The sequence below is a fragment of the Electrona antarctica genome, assembly GCF_951216825.1.
Source record: "Electrona antarctica genome assembly, chromosome: 19".
Taxonomy (NCBI): domain Eukaryota; kingdom Metazoa; phylum Chordata; class Actinopteri; order Myctophiformes; family Myctophidae; genus Electrona; species Electrona antarctica.
In genome coordinates, this window is record NC_136800.1 from 24,309,306 (window position 1) to 24,329,223 (window position 19,918).

Here is a 19,918-nt window from a genome sequence, read left to right on the forward strand (position 1 = left end):
GCAGAAACTGGTGTTCATTCTCATGGAGGAAGCATGGTAGGCCAAAGCTGTTTGTTGCGGCACATGCTACGTTTGGCCATTGTTTTAGTATTTTAGTCTTTATCGATGTTTTATTTGACCTTATTTAAATGTATTTATTTGTATTTCAGTCTTCAACTGACATTCATCATACACAAGTGAAGTGACCTGCTGCTGTGCTCAGACCGAGAGACTGGTAAAACAGTACACATTTCTATGCACTGCATGTGTTTGTATTTGTGTATTTAAATGCAGCTTTCTAATCACTTCACTGTCTTCTCTTGTAGCTGTGATGATGTTGATGTCCCCCTTGCCCTCACATTGATTGCACTGTTAATTCACTGCAAATCAAAGTAGGTTTTATTGTTTGTTCTTTTAATGATTTGAATACAGTTTGTGTACTACTAGGGCTGGCACTAATGTGTTTTTATGTTTCCTTAAAGGGACCAGTCCAGCCACTGTTTTCCACTGTTATTTTACCCTTTTGTTTTGTTTATTTGAAGTTTGTATTTAGTTTATAGTTAGGGCACTGTATGTTTGGTTCGCTTTCCTATTGGCATGTGTTAATTGTTTTCTCTATTGTCTGTTACAGTGTAACCCTGTTAAAGGCCGGGTCCGCCCTGCTGCACACGACACTTTCTCCTCCTTTGGGACTGCACTGTGGGACCTTTGGGTTTTTATTGGTGTGTATTTGTTAACCCCCTGCACTGCATGTTTTGTATTGATTTTATTGTTTGATTGATTTGAATTAGTTTGGTGCTAGGCCTGTCCCCTTTCTTTCCCCATTTTATTGAGTTAGTTTACTGTGTGCACGGGCCGACCCGCCCTTCTTTATGAGAGCTAAACACTTGTCACTTTATCATTATCTTGCCTTACTTACAGATTGCCCTAACGTTTTAATATATACTGTGATACTGTGAATAAAGTGTTTATATGTTTTCCACAAATGCCTCTTGTACTTAAATTGTTCCTGTTAAAGGGGAAGTTGGTCAGTTATACTAGATAAGGTGTACATCTTTTAGGGGTTCCTCCTGTCCCCCTCATCCAAGCGGGAGGTGGCGTAGTCAGGCTATTTGTTCCAGTTACTACTGTATGTAGTCATAGCACATCATAGTACATATGTATAGCATAGTATAGTATATATGTATAGTTAATATGTATAGTGTCATTATATAGATATGTTCTAGTTACGTTCTTAGCTTACGCATGTTTCTTGATAAATGCATTTTATATATGTGATGTATTCCCATACTTTTGTTCTTGCCTAATGTAAGTCGCTCTGGATTAAGAGCGTCTGCTAAATGCCTAAATTGCAATTGTAAATTGTTATCTAGTTAAAGTGGCTGAGGTGTGAGGGAAAAACAAGTGTGAAGCCTAAGGCATCTTCCTCTCCCCAGCTCCGCTCCCACATGACCAAATTACAGTCCCTTAGCCGAGTTTCACAATCTAACAGACTAAATGAATGAACCCAGGCATACGATCAGTGTTGCCAGATTATGTGAGAAATAAGCAGCCATGGGATGGGGTCCATGAAAACAAGCCCAAAAGAAGCGACTAGGTTATTTTAAAATACCGATCTACATGATGTTACTGTCACAGTAATGGCCGTGGTACAGTATCTGTTTACTGTCAAACTGGACTGTTCGAAACTATACAATTATAGAACTACTTGGAGGAACGCCAGCTGTCACTATAGTTTTATAAGCAACTAGAAGCATTTGAAAACACTTTGGTTTGATTATTTATTTAATTCCTTTGTTTGTAAATGATTAAAAAGTCAGTAGATATTTTTCTCATGAATGAGAGATTGGATTTGTTACTTTGTCATGAAAATAAACAAGGAAACACAATTACCGTACAAAAATTAACAAAGAAAAAAAATATTGTAGGAAAAAAAGGTTTTAGGATACAGTATGGCAATATTTAATTGTCAACGGTCATTCATTTTACCCCTTACCCCATGTTATCCATGAAACAATTCAATCATCAACATTATGCGTTTGAAATGTTGGTTGATTAGCTTTCCATTCAATATAATGAGATTGTGAAAATATCCTATTAATGTGCATTATCTAGGCTATTTGGCCTACACAAATTAAACTTGATACGTTGTTCCATTTCCCCCCAGAACAGACATGCTCGTGTCTCAGGTGGTTCAGGAGGTCAGGTCAGTGAGAGGTGTGTCCAGAGCTCTGCGTGCCAGAACAGTCCAGGGTACTGTCCAGCCTGGGACCAGCTCAGGTAGGTGTGTCTTCACCAGCCTCCTCATGTGATTAGGGAGACAACTGGTGGGCTGGAATGTCAAGATCAATATGTCCTGCTGTTCATCAAACACACGGTAGCTGCACACAGGAGACCAGAAGACATTTACACTCAAGTAACTTTAGGGAGAGTTTTAGTTATAATGACCAAGAGCCACAGGGCAGAGAGTTTATCTTCAACACCTCTGAGTTCAGCCAACATGGTTCCCCGGGCAGTCGTTCTCAAAGCATATAGGCCTACTGACTTTCGTGCTACTGTATATTAACACATTTTGGTGGGGCCCCCTGGATTTGGAGATGATGATGCTCATCCCGGCCGCTGTACACTTGACTGTGAACCGGTCCAGTGAGAGCTGAAGGTCTTGGACCGATGGTGCCATCAGGACCACATCATCTACAAAAAGCAGTGAAGCAACCCTTAGCAGCTTAGCTCACCGAGCCATATACCCTCTCCGCCACGACTTCGCCTCGAGATCCTGTCCATGAAAATCACAAACAGGATAGGTGACAATGCGCAGCCCTGACAGAGGCCAACCCCCACCGGAAACGAATCCGACTTACTCCCGAGCACACGGACACAGCTCTCGCTTTGGGTGTACAGAGATTGGATGGCCCTCAACAAAGTTCCCCTCACCCCATACCCATACAGCACCTCCCACAGAACCTCCTGGGGGACCCGGTCATATGCCTTCGACAAATCCACAAAACATTACATTACATTACAGTCATTTAGCAGACGCTTTTATCCAAAGCGACTTACAATAAGTGTATTCAACATAGGTAGGGAACAAAAACTACTAATCACCAGAAGTCTTTAGTGCATTTTCTGCAAAAACAAGCAACCAAGAGTATACAGATGTAGACCGGATATGCATACTCCCATACTCAGTCCATGACTAGCACAGAAGTCCAATAACAATCCACCACTTGGGTTCAGATCCGGGAGACCGCTCCTCCTAATCACGCCAGCCCAAGTATCTCTCTCATTGCCAGTCAGGTTCCTAACCTACCAGCGTAGTAGTGACCTTCCACATCCCCAAAGTCAGCCTCTGCTGCACGGTCTGGCCCGTCCGAAGACTCTGCTGTCACTGTCACCAGTCTGGCAGCGCAACACAACCCCACTGCTTCCTAACTTACTGGTTTCCCATATGTACTGTAACATACACACACAGCCTCAGTACAATAGTTCACTTCAGAACTCAACCAATAGTCTCACCGACAAATACCTAAAAAGAAAAAAAGAAAGAAAAACTAAATGTATTTAATTTAAATCAATCAATTCAATGAATTAATAGGACTATAATGCTGCCACTCTAGGGCCTATAGGCTAACATGAGCGATACTGCCCCACGTGGCCATCTGGATCTCTCTAGGTTAAGCAACTTCACAGAAAAATAAGCCCAATGTTGCTTATAATAAGCAGACATGGCAACACTGCATCATATAGATATCAACAGTCTGACAATAAGGAATGCTCGATTTCCCCAGGCATGTAAAGAAAACAATCATGCAATTCTAACCTGCCCAAACCTGCCTGGGCAAGTAGCCTACCAATTAAGTGCAATGTTTTGTTTTCATTCTCTCTCACACACACTTTACCGGTTAGTTATCTAGTGTGGTGTTCGACTGAGTTCATAATGTATTATGACCAGCCCTTATAAATTATATTATTATACGTTAAAATACTTCCTAAAATACTTCATACATCAAGTTGTTATGCATAAACATTTATAACAAGTGTTATAATGCCTTTATAAGTCCAAGAATATTAGTCAACTGGAGGCCACTGCACATGAGGAATGAGTGAAATTTGTATTTGTACATCCACCAGCGCGCGCACACACACACACACACACACACACACACACACACACACACACACACACACACACACACACACCATTACTGTTCAAAATATCCAAATGACGGAAATACATCCATAATTTTAATCCATGAGTTTTACAAAACATTATCCACATTCCTCAGTCACAACTCACAAGACACTGTTTCTAACCAAAAGTTCTGGCATTCTTCTGTATTCAACTAATCACAAGTATTAATATAGCTGCAAGCAGCGATAACAGGGGCAAAGCAATAATAAAACAAATAAGAAATCAATATGCAATACGCACAATATAAGCCACAAACAAATGTATTCATGTACAAACTTCTCTTCAACTGGGATTTTAGATAGTGGTCGTTTGATATTTTCAGATTATGTGACTCTTCTGCTTTACGACTTGTTTTTGTCATCCTGGATTAAAATGAAAGGGGATACATTTGTCTGTGTGAAATCCTGCGTAAAACATGTGCTACTAAAATATTGTATCCCCTATATGAATCCTCATGTGTCTTCTCAGACTATCATTTCGACTGAATCTTTGTTCACAAACGATACAACTAAAGGGTTTTTCCCCTGTATGAGTCCTCATGTGTTTTTCCAGCTGTGAATTATTACCAAAGCCTCTGCCACAAACTGTACAGCTAACAGGCTTTTCCCCTGTATGAGTCCTCATGTGTGCAATGAGATTTTCCTTACGGTTAAAACTTTTGCAACAAACTGTACAAAAAAAGGGCTTTTCCCCTGTATGAATCCTCATATGTGTCTTTAGATATTCTTTGCGATTAAAGCTTTTGCCACAAACAACACAACTAAAGGGTCTTTCTCCTGTATGCGTCCTCATGTGTTTCTCCAGCTGTGAATTATGAACACAGGCTTTGCCGCAAACTATACAAGAAAGCAGCTTTTCCCCTGTATGAATAATCTTGTGTGTATTCAGATTCCCCTTACGATTAAAGGTTTTGCCACAAACTATACAAGTAAAGTGCTTCGTCACAGTGTGACTACTCATGGAGTGAGCTTGTGCTGATGATTTCAGGTCCTGGCTCAAAGGAAATCTTTGTCTTTCCACCGTTTGTGTCTTGTGCGATTGCAGTAGGATTAAAGCAGACTGATCTTTCCTGGTCTCCTCCCACTCATCACTATCAGTGTCAAATTCAGAATCGCGTGAAAAGAGGAGCTGTGCATCACTAGTTGGTAGTGATGTTCCACAGTTCACTAAATCAGTCTGTGTTCTCATGTGTTCAGTTGAGGTGCTGGCTAGAGGCTCTCTATTGTCATCTTTGTCATCATCATCTTCTTCTCTTTTCATTGTTATTAATGTCATAGACCCCTCAGCCTCCTCTGTTATTTGAAGTAGCTCCTCTTGTTCGTGTTTAATTTGTGGAGGCTCCGCTTCCTCCTGGACCAGACTGGAGCTATGGCTCTCCTGTTGTTGTTTTTCCGGGAAGACCTCATTGTTACACACAGGGAGGTGCAGGAAGTCTAGGCAAATGATACAATGACAGAAAATCATTAGCTAAATGTTTTATACATACAACAATAATAATAATAATCACGCACCATATCTGTTTTTATAGCTGTGATACTTGGAGCCTTTTTTCTTGGAGGGAACTTCATTACATGTTCATGATTTAGGTTTCTTGTGAAGAATTTTAAAGGTATAAAATATGTTGTTGTATGTTCAAGGCGAGATCCCTGTATGCAGATTCAAACACTGCCTTATGTACTACAGCAAACAACAATTGTTTTAGTTGCCTTAGGTTCAAACTTGTAATATGCTATTGGCTGTTTGTATTCTTTTTGGAAAAATATAAAAAGATACTCCTATTAAAGGCTATATTATTTGACTTATATTGACCCTATACACAATTTAGTATATGTAAGGTTTTGCACACTCAATTGGTACCTCGTCATACATATACTGTATATCCTATTAAAACACTTTGTGTGCCCACGCAAAAGTGGGTGAAAACCACTTTCACCTAGAAAATCCATTCATTTTTTTTTTAATTCAGCTGACAGTGGAGACACATGCTGGAACTTTTTACTTTTAAATGTTTTATAGTTTCTGAGTTATTTAATTTAAACGCCCAATGCATTCTCAATGGCGAAAACACAAACTTTGGCACCATGTATTAAAAAAATATATATATTTTTATTTTTTCAAAGACGCCCACGGACGTCTTGGGCACAGCACGTGCGGTAATACCCAAGACGTCCACAGACGTCTTGGGCACAAGATGTGTTAACAACTTCAGTGAACCGACTTCACTGTAGTAGCTGTTTCATAAATTATATTTGTACTTGGGCTGTCTGCTGTTGTGAAAGTTTATATTTAGAGAAATTAAAAATTTCAACACCAAAGTAGTAGTTGTTGTTGTTGTTCTTGTTGTGAATTAGCAAATGGGATATTTGGACTGAATGTTTCCTTTATCCTTGTGTTGCATGTTTTTATTTGTGTTGTATCTCATAGCAAGAACAACACATTGTAATACATCAAATACATAAAAATAGTCATCAAGAATCATCAGACAGACAGACAGACAGACAGACAGATAACCCCTAACTGCTCCCGATGAGCAGGTTGGTGCCTTGGAGGATAAAGGTGTGATACAAATTTACTTTTTTTCCCACCTGAGATAGTGTCTTCTGTCACCTTCCTATCTAGTGATGTCAACGTTGACCCATCGGCTTCCTCTGGACTTTGAAGTAGCTCCTCTTGTCCCTCTTCAATCTGTGGTTCCTCCTGGACCAGAATGGGGCTGCTCTCCTCATGTTTGGTGGAAATCTCCAGGAGAGGTAGACCTAGCAGGAGGAGAGAGGAGGGATAAACTCAACGTGCTTTCTGGCTGGATAAGATTGATTGTTCTACTTATAGATTTGTTTATTAGTTTATTGTTTTTTGTGTTATTGCGATTGTAGGTCGCATATTACTATGAAATCCTGCAAAACCTGTCCGTCAGTCAGTCAGGCCGTCACGCCACCATATATGGCCGTCAGTCCGCCACACCTCGTGACACGCTCCATATATGGCCGTCTCCATGTATGAAGATCATGACACTGACCTCATCAAATCCTGGATAGCCATACATAGAGAAGACTGGATCATCACCTAGATCTGCATATATGGAGCCGGCCGGCAACTCTACATCTGACCTCAAACCCTTAGATCTCCATATATGGAGCTGACCTGTTCTGACATTCCATATGTTGATCCCACCCCACCCGTCCTTCCTCTTCGATGTCTCCCTTTTGACTGATACCTGTCCATTCATAATCTAGACGGGCCCGCCCCAAAGTTATTAGTGTAGCCGCGCCTGGCAGCCGGTGAAAAAAAAGGTCAACCAAAGAACAAGATTCCTTTACAGGATCTCCTCACTGGTCAACAAAACACCTTGAAGACCCTAACAGGAGCCCTCGTACAAGGTTTCTTCGACTATGCATGCACCTCTTGGTACCACAGCACCTCAAAGGCCCTAAATAAAATGCTCCAGACTTCCCAAAACAAATTATTCACGCTCCTACTTGGCCTCACCCCCCGAACCCACCTCACCCCTGCCCACTTTGACAGGCTGGAATGGCTTAGGGTCGACAACAGAGTAGGCTACAGCATCTTGCAATGGGTCTGGTCCACATTCGATACACCACCAAGATACGCATGTACCTGTCTAAATACTTCCTTAATGTTAACGAAGTCCACACCCACACCAGAGGGAGTGCAACAAACCACGTGCAACCCAGATTCGGCACAAACAAGGGACTAAATTATTTTGCTCCTATGCCACCAAAATGTGGAACGCCCTATCAACAGTCATTAAGACATGCAAATCCCTTGACTCCTTCAAAACCGCTCTCAAAACCGCTCACGGACGGCTGCAATTCGAAACTCATGGCCCCCTTTTTCCCCTCACTGTATATGTTTCTTTTCCCTTTTTACCTCCTTTATGATGAATTCCTGTTCTGTTCTTTGGCTATAGAAGTTTCTATTTGTACGTCTCTAAATGTGTTGAGGAATTGAACAAGGTGGACCCTCTTGTAAACAAGTGTAATGCTTTATTGGGTCGTCCACTCACAGTCTTTGTATTGAATTGTGCTTGAAATATACTGTAATTCTGCAAACTGTTAATACATATTTCAATCAATCAATCAATACTGTGGTTGTATTGTGCTGGTTTAAGACCAGTATCTAGGGTACCATGTAGCCCCATATGTGCCCTCTCCCTACGCTCATTCTGTAGCTCCGAGCTACAGGGAGAGGGCATATGGGGCTAGGGGAATACCATGGAGCTGCTACAGTGTAGAGACGGAAGTGGCTGTACCAACCTGCTCTGTGTAGTTGCAGTGTTCTGCGTTGGTTTTCAACGTGCTGTTTGGAGCAGAACGCCTGGTCCTCATATTCTGTTAGAATTCTCTCCACCACCACGAATATCTCTTCAGCAGCTACAGAGAGTCGCTGGTTGATCAAGGACTTCAGCGTTTTAAGCAACGTCATATCAGCACAATTAAGTACTATGCAAAAGCGAAAACGATTAAAAACGAACGTTAGCTCACCGTGGTCAGCACGTATGTGCTGCTATAATATCACCATGACAAGGCTATTCTGAAAAGTGTCAAGCATAGAGCTATAAAGGAGGTGTCAAGGGATCTGTAATTCTGCAATAAATAAACAAAAACATCCGGGTTAGGTCGCAGACAGTGTTGCCAGATCCTGTGAAATAAGCAACCAACTAGAAGCAGCAGCTCTAGTTGGTTGCTAGAATAGCTATTCTATATCCTTTAGACCGGTTATTGACCTTATATCAACCTTGAAACATACCTTAGTTACGTCACGTAACTAAGGTATGTTTCAAGGTTGGTATAAAGTCAATAACGGGTAATGGTGACATAACTTACGTCACCAAGAATGGTGGTCCCTTAGTTATTGGCTGTTGGAGGACACCGACATGTACATACCCTGACATACTGTATACATACTCATACATAAACCATTGACCTTATATCAACTTTGAAACGTACTTTAGTTGCGTAATCAGGATCAGTGATCCCTTATTGGCCGGTGGAGTACACTGACATAGATACAAACCCAGCCGATCGCCTTATCGGCCGGTGGAGTACTCCGACATACCGTACATAGCCTACCCCCTATTGACCTTATACCAATTTTGAAGCATATACTTTAGAACGAAAATACATCGCATGGATGCAACTGGGACGTAGGCCTATCCTCAGTGATGTATCCCTATCCCAAGGTCATCAGGGTTTCGGGTCTCGCGAACATCATACCCCTCACTCAGGTGACCCAGCCAGGGTGATCAAGTCCCGACTTACGTCCCAGTATAGCTACCCTCGATCAGACCCACTAGGGAAAGACCAGGGCCACACCATCCATTGGAACCACTCCGGAACTACTATGCCGGGACTGAGAGGTACTATTCTGGCATGAGGTGTTGAGATGTATTAAAAATTATCATTAATTGCCTGTGTATATAAATATATCATTGTCATTGTATGTATATTTATATATGCTTTTATACTGAAACCGGATGCCGGATGTGTCAATTGTGTTGACGTGTATATAATGAGTAAAATAAACACACTCGCTTCTCTCAGCCATGGTCTAAGGAAGCAAACCCACATCTGCTCTCTGAGTCTCTTTATTACCCCTCCGTCATGCTTCCGGCTAGCTTTGGTTGTTGTTGAATCTGACGCGATACGCTAGCTTTGTTCAACAGGTCATGGAGCCCAGTGGTAGAGGCAACAACCAATGGAACCGTATTCGCTTTGACGGAGATGAAAGGAACTTTGAATTATGGTTGGTAAAATTTCTCGGTTACCTCCGGCTGAAGGGGCTGAAAAAAACCATACTATACGAGTACGACGATGAGGAAATACTCGGTGCGGAGGAGGCCGCAGCAAGAGACGCTGAGGACGCCGAGAAAAATGAAAATGCTTACGCTGAATTGGTTCAAGTGCTCGATGATACAAGTTTGTCGTTGGTTATGCGTGAGGCAGCGGATGACGGAAGAAAGGCGTTACAGATTCTGAAAGATCACTATGCGGGCAAGGGGAAACCGAGGGTGATCAGTTTGTACACAGAGCTGACGTCGCTCCGGAAAACTGCAGATGAAACAATGACAGCATATATTATACGAGCAGAAACAGCTATCACGGCACTGAGAAATGCGGAAGAGACTTTGAGTGATGGCTTGCTAACAGCAATGGTTCTGAAGGGGCTGCCAGAATCTTATAAGCCATTTTCCATCCACATCGCACAAAGTGATGACAGGATCACCTTCGCCGACTTTAAGTCCAAACTGAGGAGTTACGAGATCACTGAAAGGTTCAGTAGCAGTTCCGGGGATGACAGCGTGATGAGACTAAGAAGCAAGGACAACGACGTGAGACTGTCCTGTTATAACTGCGGCCAGAGAGGGCACAAATCGTTTGAGTGCGGAGATGCTGCTGGTCAGAAAGAACAGAGACAGTGGTGCAGTCTTTGCAGAAGTCCAACACATAACGACACCAACTGCAGACGAAGAAGACGGAAAGACAACGTCAATGTGACGCAGGATGAAGAGGAGCACGCGTTCACCTTCAAGGTGGGCCAGGTGAACCGCGACTCGGACGGCGCCGGGAGACCGAAGCAGAGACTTTGTCGGAGTAATACTCTGAGCAGAGGGCTGATGGTCGACACCGGGGCTACGTCACATATTGTGACCGACGTGAAGAAGTTCCGAAACTTCGATGAGAATTTCGAGCCACGGAGGAATGTTCTGGAGATGGCTGATGGAGTGAGGGCCTCTGGCGTAGCGCTGAAGAGAGGTACTGCAGTGTTTTACCTGAGAGATACCAAGGGTCGAGAGGTGGAAACGATGCTGAAGGGGGCGCTGTATGTTCCATCCTTTCCCCAAGACATTTTCTCAGTCAACGCAGCAACATCAAATGGAGCCACATTCATCTTCAAAGAGGGACAGAACAAGTTCATCCAGAGAGACGGCACGACATTCGACATTAAGGTACATGACAGGTTGTTTTATGTAAACACCGTTGATGAGAGTATTGATGTTGATGAATGTCATGGATGCTATGACATCAAGACGTGGCATGAGATTCTGGGACATTGCAACTACGAAGATGTGTTAAAACTGCAGAATGTAACTGATGGTATGGAAATTAAAGGCAAGGTTGATATTTCCAAGTTGTCATGCGATGTGTGTATAGAAGGTAAATTTGCTCAGAGCCGAAATAGAGAACCAGACCAAAGAGCTAAAGCAGCACTAGAACTTGTACACACTGATTTATCTGGACCAATTGATCCAACGGCTAAAGACGGATTCAAATATGCTTTAGCATTTACTGACGACTATTCAGGAGCTACTTTTGTTTATTTCTTGAAATCTGAGAGTGATACAGTCCAAGCTACAGAGAAGTACATTGCCGATGTTTCACCTTATGGGAAAATTAAGTGTATTCGTTCGGATAATGGTACTGAGTATACTTCTGGTCACTTTCAGGCATTGTTAAGCGGAAAGTCCATTAGACATGAGACCTCAGCTCCATACTCACCCCATCAGAATGGGACAGCTGAAAGAAATTGGCGAACGCTGTTTGAGATGGCCAGATGTATGCTGATTGAGTGCAAATTACCAAGGGAATTGTGGACATATGCGGTAATGACGGCTGCTGTTATTCGAAATAGATGTTTCAATAAGCGTGTAGGACAGACCCCATATTACATGCTGACAGGAAAGAGGCCAAACCTTTCAAGAATGAGAACTTTTGGGTCCCCATGCTATGCATATAAACAAAATAAGAAAAAGTTGGATTCACGATGTGAAAAAGGGATATTTGTAGGATATGATAAAAATAGCCCAGCCTATTTAGTGTTTTATCCCGACACTGGGAAGGTAACTAAGCACAGATTGGTAAAGTTCATTCAAAGGAATGTCATTGAGATTCAGACCCAAACAGAGTGGGATGATGATTGCAGTGGGGGAAGGACTGTAAACCACCTCCCTGAAGATAGGGAAACTAACGAGACACAAGAACAAGAGGTGGTTGTTGAAATGAGTGATTTGGCAAATGTTCAGGCAGGTGAAGATGGCCAAACCAGTGAGATACAGGAACAAGAAGCAGGGGAGATGGATGATTTGGTCAGTGCTCAGGCAGGTGACAGTGGCCAGAGTGCAACATATCCCAGAAGAAAAGTGAAACCACCTCAGTATTTAAAGGATTATGAGTGTCAAGTAAAATCTGATGACCTAGATGACATAACCTTTGATTATTGTTATAGAGTCATTTGTGATGTGCCACACAGTAAAGCAGGCAATGGCATCACCTGACTCTAAGTTATGGGCAAGAGCTATGGATGAGGAAATTGAATCACTAAAGGAAAATGACACGTTTACCCTGACTAAACTGCCAGAAGGCAAAGAAATAGTGGGGGGTAGATGGGTGTATGCTTTAAAAACAAATGCAGATGAATCTAAACAATTCAAGGCACGTTATGTAGCCAAAGGTTTCAATCAAAAACCAGGTGTGGATTATGAAGAGACTTTTTCACCAACGGCAAACCAGACTAGTGTGAGGGTATTGATGCAAAAGGCAGCACAAGAGAATATGATCTTACACCAAATGGACGTCAAAACGGCCTATTTGCATGCACCAATAGATTTTGAGATTTTTTACATGAGACAACCAGAGGGATATGAAGTTACATCTGAGAATGGGGACATGCTGGTGTGTAAACTAAATAAATCTTTGTATGGTTTAAAACAATCAGGGAGAAATTGGAACAAGATGTTGCATGATTTTTTAACTAAAAATCAATTTATTCAGAACCCAGTTGATTATTGTGTTTACACAAGGGAAATGAAGGATCAAAAGGTATTCATTTTATTTTGGGTCGATGATATAATAATTGCAGCAAGTGATGACAATGTGATGATTGATGTCAAAGAAATGCTTACAGGAAAATTCAGAATGAAAGACTTAGGCAAATTGAAACATTTCATTGGTATTGATTTTGAACAAGGTGAACATTATGTGACTATGTCACAAAGGAAATATGTTGACAAAATATTGACTAGATTTGACATGCAGGACTGCAAGCCAAGAACAACACCCTGTGAGGCAAAATTGAACTACACTGACAGCAGTGAGTCATTGGGGGATGTGAGAAAGTACAGGGAAGTTGTGGGTAGTCTAATATACTTGACTACTTGTACCAGGCCAGATCTGAGTTTTGTAGTGGGAAAACTTTCACAATATTTTTCTAAACCAACAGAAGAGCAGTGGATCACAGTGAAACATGTGCTGAGATATCTGAAGGGAACCAGGGAAAAATCCTTATGCTATAGGAAATGTGAGGAACTAGGCTTGATAGCATATAGTGATGCAAACTGGGCAGAGGATGCAAGTGACAGACGTAGCACTAGTGGTTATTGTGTCAGCCTAAACCCAGAGGGCCCTTTGATTTCATGGAGGTCTAAAAAGCAATACACCGTAGCACTTTCAACTTGTGAAGCTGAGTACATGGCTTTAGCGGCAACTCTACAAGAGTGTTTGTATTTGATTCAATTGTTACAATGTATTGATGAATTTCATTACATGCAGCCAAAGATTTACGAGGACAATCAAGGTACAATAGCGTTAGCTAAAAATCCTGTACAGAGACAGAGGTCAAAACATATTGACATAAGATACCACTTTGTAAGATCAACTGTCAATGATGGTAAAGTGATTCTCGAGTATTGTCCAACTGAACAAATGGTTGCCGATGTTATGACAAAACCAGCCAGGCTGTGTCAATTGAGAAATTTTGAGGGTTTCATGTTTGGAGAATAACACACAGTCCAAAGTTTTTTTTCCTTCAAGGGTTCTTTGTTTTTTTTTTGTTTGGTTATTTATTTTTATGTTTACCAATTCACGATCAAGTGGGGGTGTTGAGATGTATTAAAAATTATCATTAATTGCCTGTGTATATAAATATATCATTGTCATTGTATGTATATTTATATATGCTTTTATACTGAAACCGGATGCCGGATGTGTCAATTGTGTTGACGTGTATATAATGAGTAAAATAAACACACTTGCTTCTCTCAGCCATGGTCTAAGGAAGCAAACCCACATCTGCTCTCTGAGTCTCTTTATTACCCCTCCGTCATGCTTCCGGCTAGCTTTGGTTGTTGTTGAATCTGACGCGATACGCTAGCTTTGTTCAACAGGAGGGACTAGGCTCTAGTTACGTCATCGAGAATATAGTGGTCCCTCATTGGCCGGTGGAATAAACCGACATACATACCCAGCCGATCGCAGTACCTCTGCTCTGCTCTGCTTGCGCAAGTAACAAGAAAGTTCTTCATAGTACCATCTTATATTTGAAAAAAGCAGCTCACAGCGTGTCATACCATGACACGTTGTGAGCTTGACAGCTTGTGCATCTGCTATTTTCAAAAGACATCTTGACAAAAATGCCAATATTTACAACTTAGATAAACAAGCTCAAGTTGCTTAAGCAGACATGGCAACACTGTTCACAGACTGATCCTGGTGATTTGAAGTTTACATCATCTGGTGAATGTGTGTACAGCTCCATAGACATTGATTGATTGATTGATTGATTGATTGATTGAGCCAATCACCATAGATAAACAACTTCAACGTCATTTTGACTATATCTCTGTGTATTCACGGTTCAGACTTTATTCAGGAAGGTTAAATCAGAAGCGTCAGTCCATCACCATACAGCAGTGGATCTCAACATTGTCTGCATCAGTACCCACACATCTCAAGCATTCGCGGCCCACGCATCTGAACAGTTGTGGTCACATGGGTGGACCATGTGCATTTTATAATGTATAATATAAATAAGAGCGCCCGGGAGTGAGTTTTTATGTTTTATATTATCATAGAATCATAGTGTTTTGCAGATTATTTGGAGCCCCACTTGCAATATTCTCACAGCCCACTAGTGGTCCCTGACTCACAGGTTGAGCATCGCTGACATACAGTACATTAAGACTAGAAGACACATGTGTTGAACAACATGATATGTTGCAGCAGATATGTTAGACAAAGTAAGCTGCCAGAGCAGCCATTTTGTCCTTTGGCTTTTTGGGGTTGCCCCGGTGTCCTCCTCTGCCCCTACCGTGGCCTCCCCGCCTGGCCCCTCCTCCACGGTGCATGGGGTGCCTCATGGTGGCATGCTTGAGCTCCACCAGGTCCTGGAAGACCGGGTCGCAGAACACACAGCCCGTGTGCTGCGTCTCGCTGCCCGGCAGTGGATTGAGGTTCTTGTTGAAATCCACCGCCACCAGGGACGCATCACAGGAATCACAGCTCTCCCGTGCCACCTGTACCCTGTGCGCGTGTTCAAAGAAGTGCACGACTACATTGCATTTATTACAGGCCATCTTCCATTTGGGACCTGAGGTGGTGTCGAGCACCAGGACTCCGCTGTCGCACTCCACGCACTGACCGATCCCCAGGGAGCTGAGGGAATGCTGACAGGACGGGTGGGTGCACTCGTTACAGCCCATGCCTTTCTTCATGTCCTGGAAGGGGGCGTTGCTGAAGCAGTAAGGACAAAGCGGGTAACTCTTTCCCCGGGCGCCAGAAGTCCACAGCAGCAGTTCAAAGTCGTCCAGCGGACAGCGCAGCTCCTTGTACAGCTTGATGGCTCCGTTCTGTGGCAGGCTGTACGTCTCGTCACAGTGGGAGCAGTGCAGTCGGCTGGGCTTGGCCTGGATGTACTTCATGAAGCGACGGCACTTTCCGCAGCGGGACATGGGCTTCCCAGTGGCAGCAATGGGGGAGAAGGACACTTCCATAAGCTCGTCCATGATGCTGACAGAGTCGACAAAATAGTGGAACTTCCTCTTGAAGATGTCCAGTGTGTGTTGGAGGACCTCCTGGTAGTTGGCCTTGCCCATGGCTATGAGGTTCAGCTGCTTCTCCACGGCACTGCGGATGGTAGGCAGCACAAGCTCCGCGTCTGTCTTGTAGTAGCCATGGACCAGCACGATGCCCAGGTTGGTGGGTTTGAGCTTACGGCCACTCTCCACCGTCACATAGTTCCTCTGGCAGATGTTGTTGATGTGGACAGCGATGCTGGCATCCGTACCGATGCCGTGCTTCTCCATCAGCGTGATGAGCTCCGCCTCTGTCAGGTAGTCGGGGGCACTGGTCTGCTTCTCCACCAGTTTGATCTCGTCCACGGTAAAGACCTTGCCGCACTCGCATGCCGGCAACGCCTCCTCCGGGGGAATTCTCTGCCGTGGCATCACCGCCGTGAACCCTGGGGATATGAGTGTTTTGCCGGTGCAGGAGAAGCCTTCAGTCCCGATACAGAAGTCGATGACTGTCTGCAGGTACTTGCAGTCCTGACTAACGGTGGCAATGAAGTGGCGCGTGATGTAGTCGTACAGCTGCCAGCCGTCACATCCCAACTCTCCCTCTGAAGCGGCTCTCATGGGGGTGATAGGAGGATGATCCCCAGCATCCACCCCCTTCCTGGGTCGGTTCAGTCCGTCAGAAAGCAGAGTCTTCACCTCCTGTCCCCACAGGGGATTGGTGGCCTGCTGTCGGAGGGTCCCCTTCAGATCAAAGTTGTCTGGGTAGTGGGTGGTCTCCGTACGGGGATAGCTGATGTAGCCCTGGGTGTATAGGTGTTCTGCTATCTGCATGGCATGCTGAGGACCCATGCCGAGGGCGGAGCTTGCCACACGCAGCATCTCCACCGTGTTCAAGGCCTGTGGTCAGTGGCGATTTTATCGACGGTGCAACAGGTGCATTGCACCGGGGCCCAGCCCCCCAAGGGGCCCATGAAGGGGAAGGAAAATAAAAAGAAAGAGTCAGGACGACGGTGAAAGCCTGGTTTCAGGGGCTATCGGTCGCAGGAAGAGTAACACCAAGGATTCGTCAGTGATGTCACTGACTGCTGGTTTATAAACAGCTTCAAGTCCATACTACTTCCGTGTTGCATAACAGTGACATCACTGTCCACTCCTTCTTGGTATTTTTACCACCTTGTTTCAACGTGTGTGTTTGTGTTCATGCGCTGCCTGTCAGCAGCACAACATAGCTCAGCTGTAGCCTATTCTGTCATGTTCCGTCGCGCTAATGAAACACTAGATGGGATTATTATGTCATGTCAGCACTATCAGAAGATGTAACCCAGGTAAAGTAATCTGTCACTCTGCAAGTTTAACTAAAGTTTTTTCCATCTGTCCAAAGTCATTTCTGATAGCCTGTAGGCTGCAGCCCTGCAGTGCTACAGATACACAGATACAGAATGATTGAAAGTGAAACATGCAAATTGATTGAATATTTTACTATCAGATCGCTTAGGTACAGTTCAAAGACGCATTTGGTACAATGAAGCGCTACGCATCATTTCACATCGCATCGCCCCCCCGCAGCACATTATTAGTATTATTATTATATTTTAGGGGGCCCACACAAAATATTTGCACCGGGGCCCACTGCCAGGTAGTTTCGCTACTGCCTGTGGTCGCTGCTTTGCCTTCTCCTTCTTACTCACAGACTCCACCCGGGCCTCTCTGGAGGCCTTGGCCAGGTTGACAAACATCTGAGCCACTTCTCTGTCAAACACTCTCATCCTTTCCCAGTCCAGTATAAGTGGGCTTTCCTTCCCTTTGAACACTTTTGCCTGCAGGACCCAGTATGTTTCTGGCTTGAAGGATTGGATCTTGTCATGGCGCTCCACGCAGAAGCCAAGCGTCGGGGTCTGGCAGGGTCCGAATGAGATTAAGGTGGAGTCCAGGTTACCGTACTTACCCTGGAAATACCTGGTCTGAAACCGAGTGAATGCACAGCCGATTCGCAAATCAAGTTCTTGGCGGGCGTCCACTGACAGAGCCTCGTTTCGGTTGGGCTCTTCCAGGCGATTCATGGCATTCCAGATATCTGTGTCAGTGATGGAGCTGAACTTGGCACGGTACACGGTTTGCTTGCTACCACAGGCCTTGCTCATAACTGGCTGGATGGCATCCAAGACTTCAAAACAGATGTTCTCTCCCTCTTTGTCACAGTCCAACCACAAAACCACACAGTCACATCCTTTAGCTTCAACTTGGAGGAACTTAACCATATTGAGTTTGGGATTGGCTTCCTTCTTCTCAGCTTTACTGAAGAGCTCAGCTGGGTCCACCTTGTCCCAGTTATTGTACTTCCCAATTAAGTCCAAGCTCATCACGTGCCCACAAACAGAAGTCATCTTGAAGCGCACCGTTTGGCCGTGGAAGATGCTGGTGTAGTCGTGCACGGAGCATGCTCCATTGAGGCCTTTGCGACTTGAACAGGTTCCTTTGGAAAGGATCTTGGCAATGGAGTGAGCCAAAGACGGCTTCTCCGCCACCATCAGAACCGTCCTCATTGTCAACAATGAAGACACATAACGCAAGGGTAGTTTGAAGGATCCAAAAGACAATGGAGGGGGAAACCCCTTACAGAAGAATCCAAAGACCAAGTGTTAGGACTTGCTAAAGACCACCACCAAAAAGAGCTCAGAAGCTCTGGTGATGTCACTGAAGATGTCACACTAAGATATGACATCACAAGCTCACAGGGGTGGAACCGTGACACAGACAACATACTGAAACAGCCATGACCACTTTAAAAGCTCTTCCTGGGTTCGGTGGTCAAACAACGTGGTGACGCCTGGCACCGCCTATTGGTTGAGATGCACTGACAATGGGGTTGAGTCGGCATAAATGGGCATGGAAAGACTTCACTAGACAGATACTACTCCATATCATGGTCATAGATGGGACACAGGCAGACAGACAGTCAGACAGACAGATACAGTACATCTCCATATAATGGCCATGATAGGGACACGACACAGAGGAAAACAATATGAGATGATGGTTTGGGTATAGTACAAGAACTTCAAGCGTCTTTCACGCCTGGAGTTTTCAGAACTATTCATAGCCTTGCTACAACACGGACCAGTCTGTCTGCCTGTCTGTCTATTCTTCTGCCTCATGTCCTAGTATGAGCCAATATAATAGGGGTAGGGTAGGGGATCAACGTCACGTGATTCCTTGACTTGTTTGGCCCGGCAAAAACTTGGATGTGTGTCTCAAAGAATATGATTGTAGGCAGACAGGCAGAACTTTAGAATATTTGGCCGCTCCGTTTTTTATGGCCAACTTTCCATGCTTGTGTAAGCACAAATATTGAAGACAAAGGTGAAGACAGAAAAGTGAAGCCAGAATTACATTTGTGATGATTTGATGATTGGCTAAGCACGGAATGTGATGTATATGATGTATGATGATAAGAGCACCTCTCACTTCACACGTGTGATTTTTGAGGGGCGCTCCTATATACAGCTTTTGTCCCCACATGTCTCAATTTTCAATTGACAATGAAAGGAGAAATGATGTCAAATGTCTGCTAAATCTTGTGCCGACACGTCTCATATTTGCCATTGAAAGGAGAAATTAGGTAAAATGTCCGCCAAATGACGAAAATGTAATCAACCATTCACATAAATTCACTTGTTAATGAGACAATGTATGATGATGTATAATGATGAGTGCCCCGATCACTTCACACAGGTGTGATTTTTATTTTTCACAAGATCGGTGGTGTTTCAATTACATGCGTTACAAAACTTCACCATGTTGTGAAGTTGTTGTGAAGCTGAAAGCTGTGTTGTTTCACCTGACGAAAAAAATCTATCGTGATGATGTACAGCGCCAGTGATGTAAGCAGTTATAACTCTGTTTTAGACAGTCGTTTAGACATATTTAGACTTCTAATA

General features: G+C 43.7%; 2 protein-coding genes and 1 long non-coding RNA gene across 3 annotated transcripts; 1 reads left to right on the forward strand and 2 right to left on the reverse strand.

Moving 5' to 3' along the window:
- On the forward strand, positions 1-951 carry LOC306912347. Its single transcript, XR_013788365.1, has 4 exons — positions 1-36; positions 150-214; positions 306-371; positions 462-951. It is a non-coding gene; the product is annotated as an uncharacterized lncRNA (long non-coding RNA).
- Positions 952-4,290: 3,339 nt separating this feature from the next.
- Positions 4,291-8,773, reverse strand: LOC306912333 (uncharacterized protein). Its single transcript, XM_079488476.1, has 3 exons — positions 8,446-8,773; positions 6,757-6,927; positions 4,291-5,604 (listed from the first exon to the last, which is right to left on the reverse strand). Exons 1-3 carry the CDS (start codon positions 8,612-8,614, stop codon positions 4,595-4,597), a joined length of 1,350 nt encoding a protein of 449 aa, XP_079344602.1. The 5' UTR covers positions 8,615-8,773; the 3' UTR covers positions 4,291-4,594.
- Positions 8,774-15,194: 6,421 nt separating this feature from the next.
- LOC306912323 (DNA topoisomerase 3-beta-1-like) lies at positions 15,195-18,523 on the reverse strand (the record flags this gene model as incomplete). Its single annotated transcript, XM_079488463.1, has 2 exons — positions 15,195-16,877; positions 17,630-18,523. 2 exons carry the CDS (start codon positions 18,521-18,523, stop codon positions 15,195-15,197), a joined length of 2,577 nt encoding a protein of 858 aa, XP_079344589.1.
- Between the last annotated feature and the right edge of the window lie 1,395 nt (positions 18,524-19,918).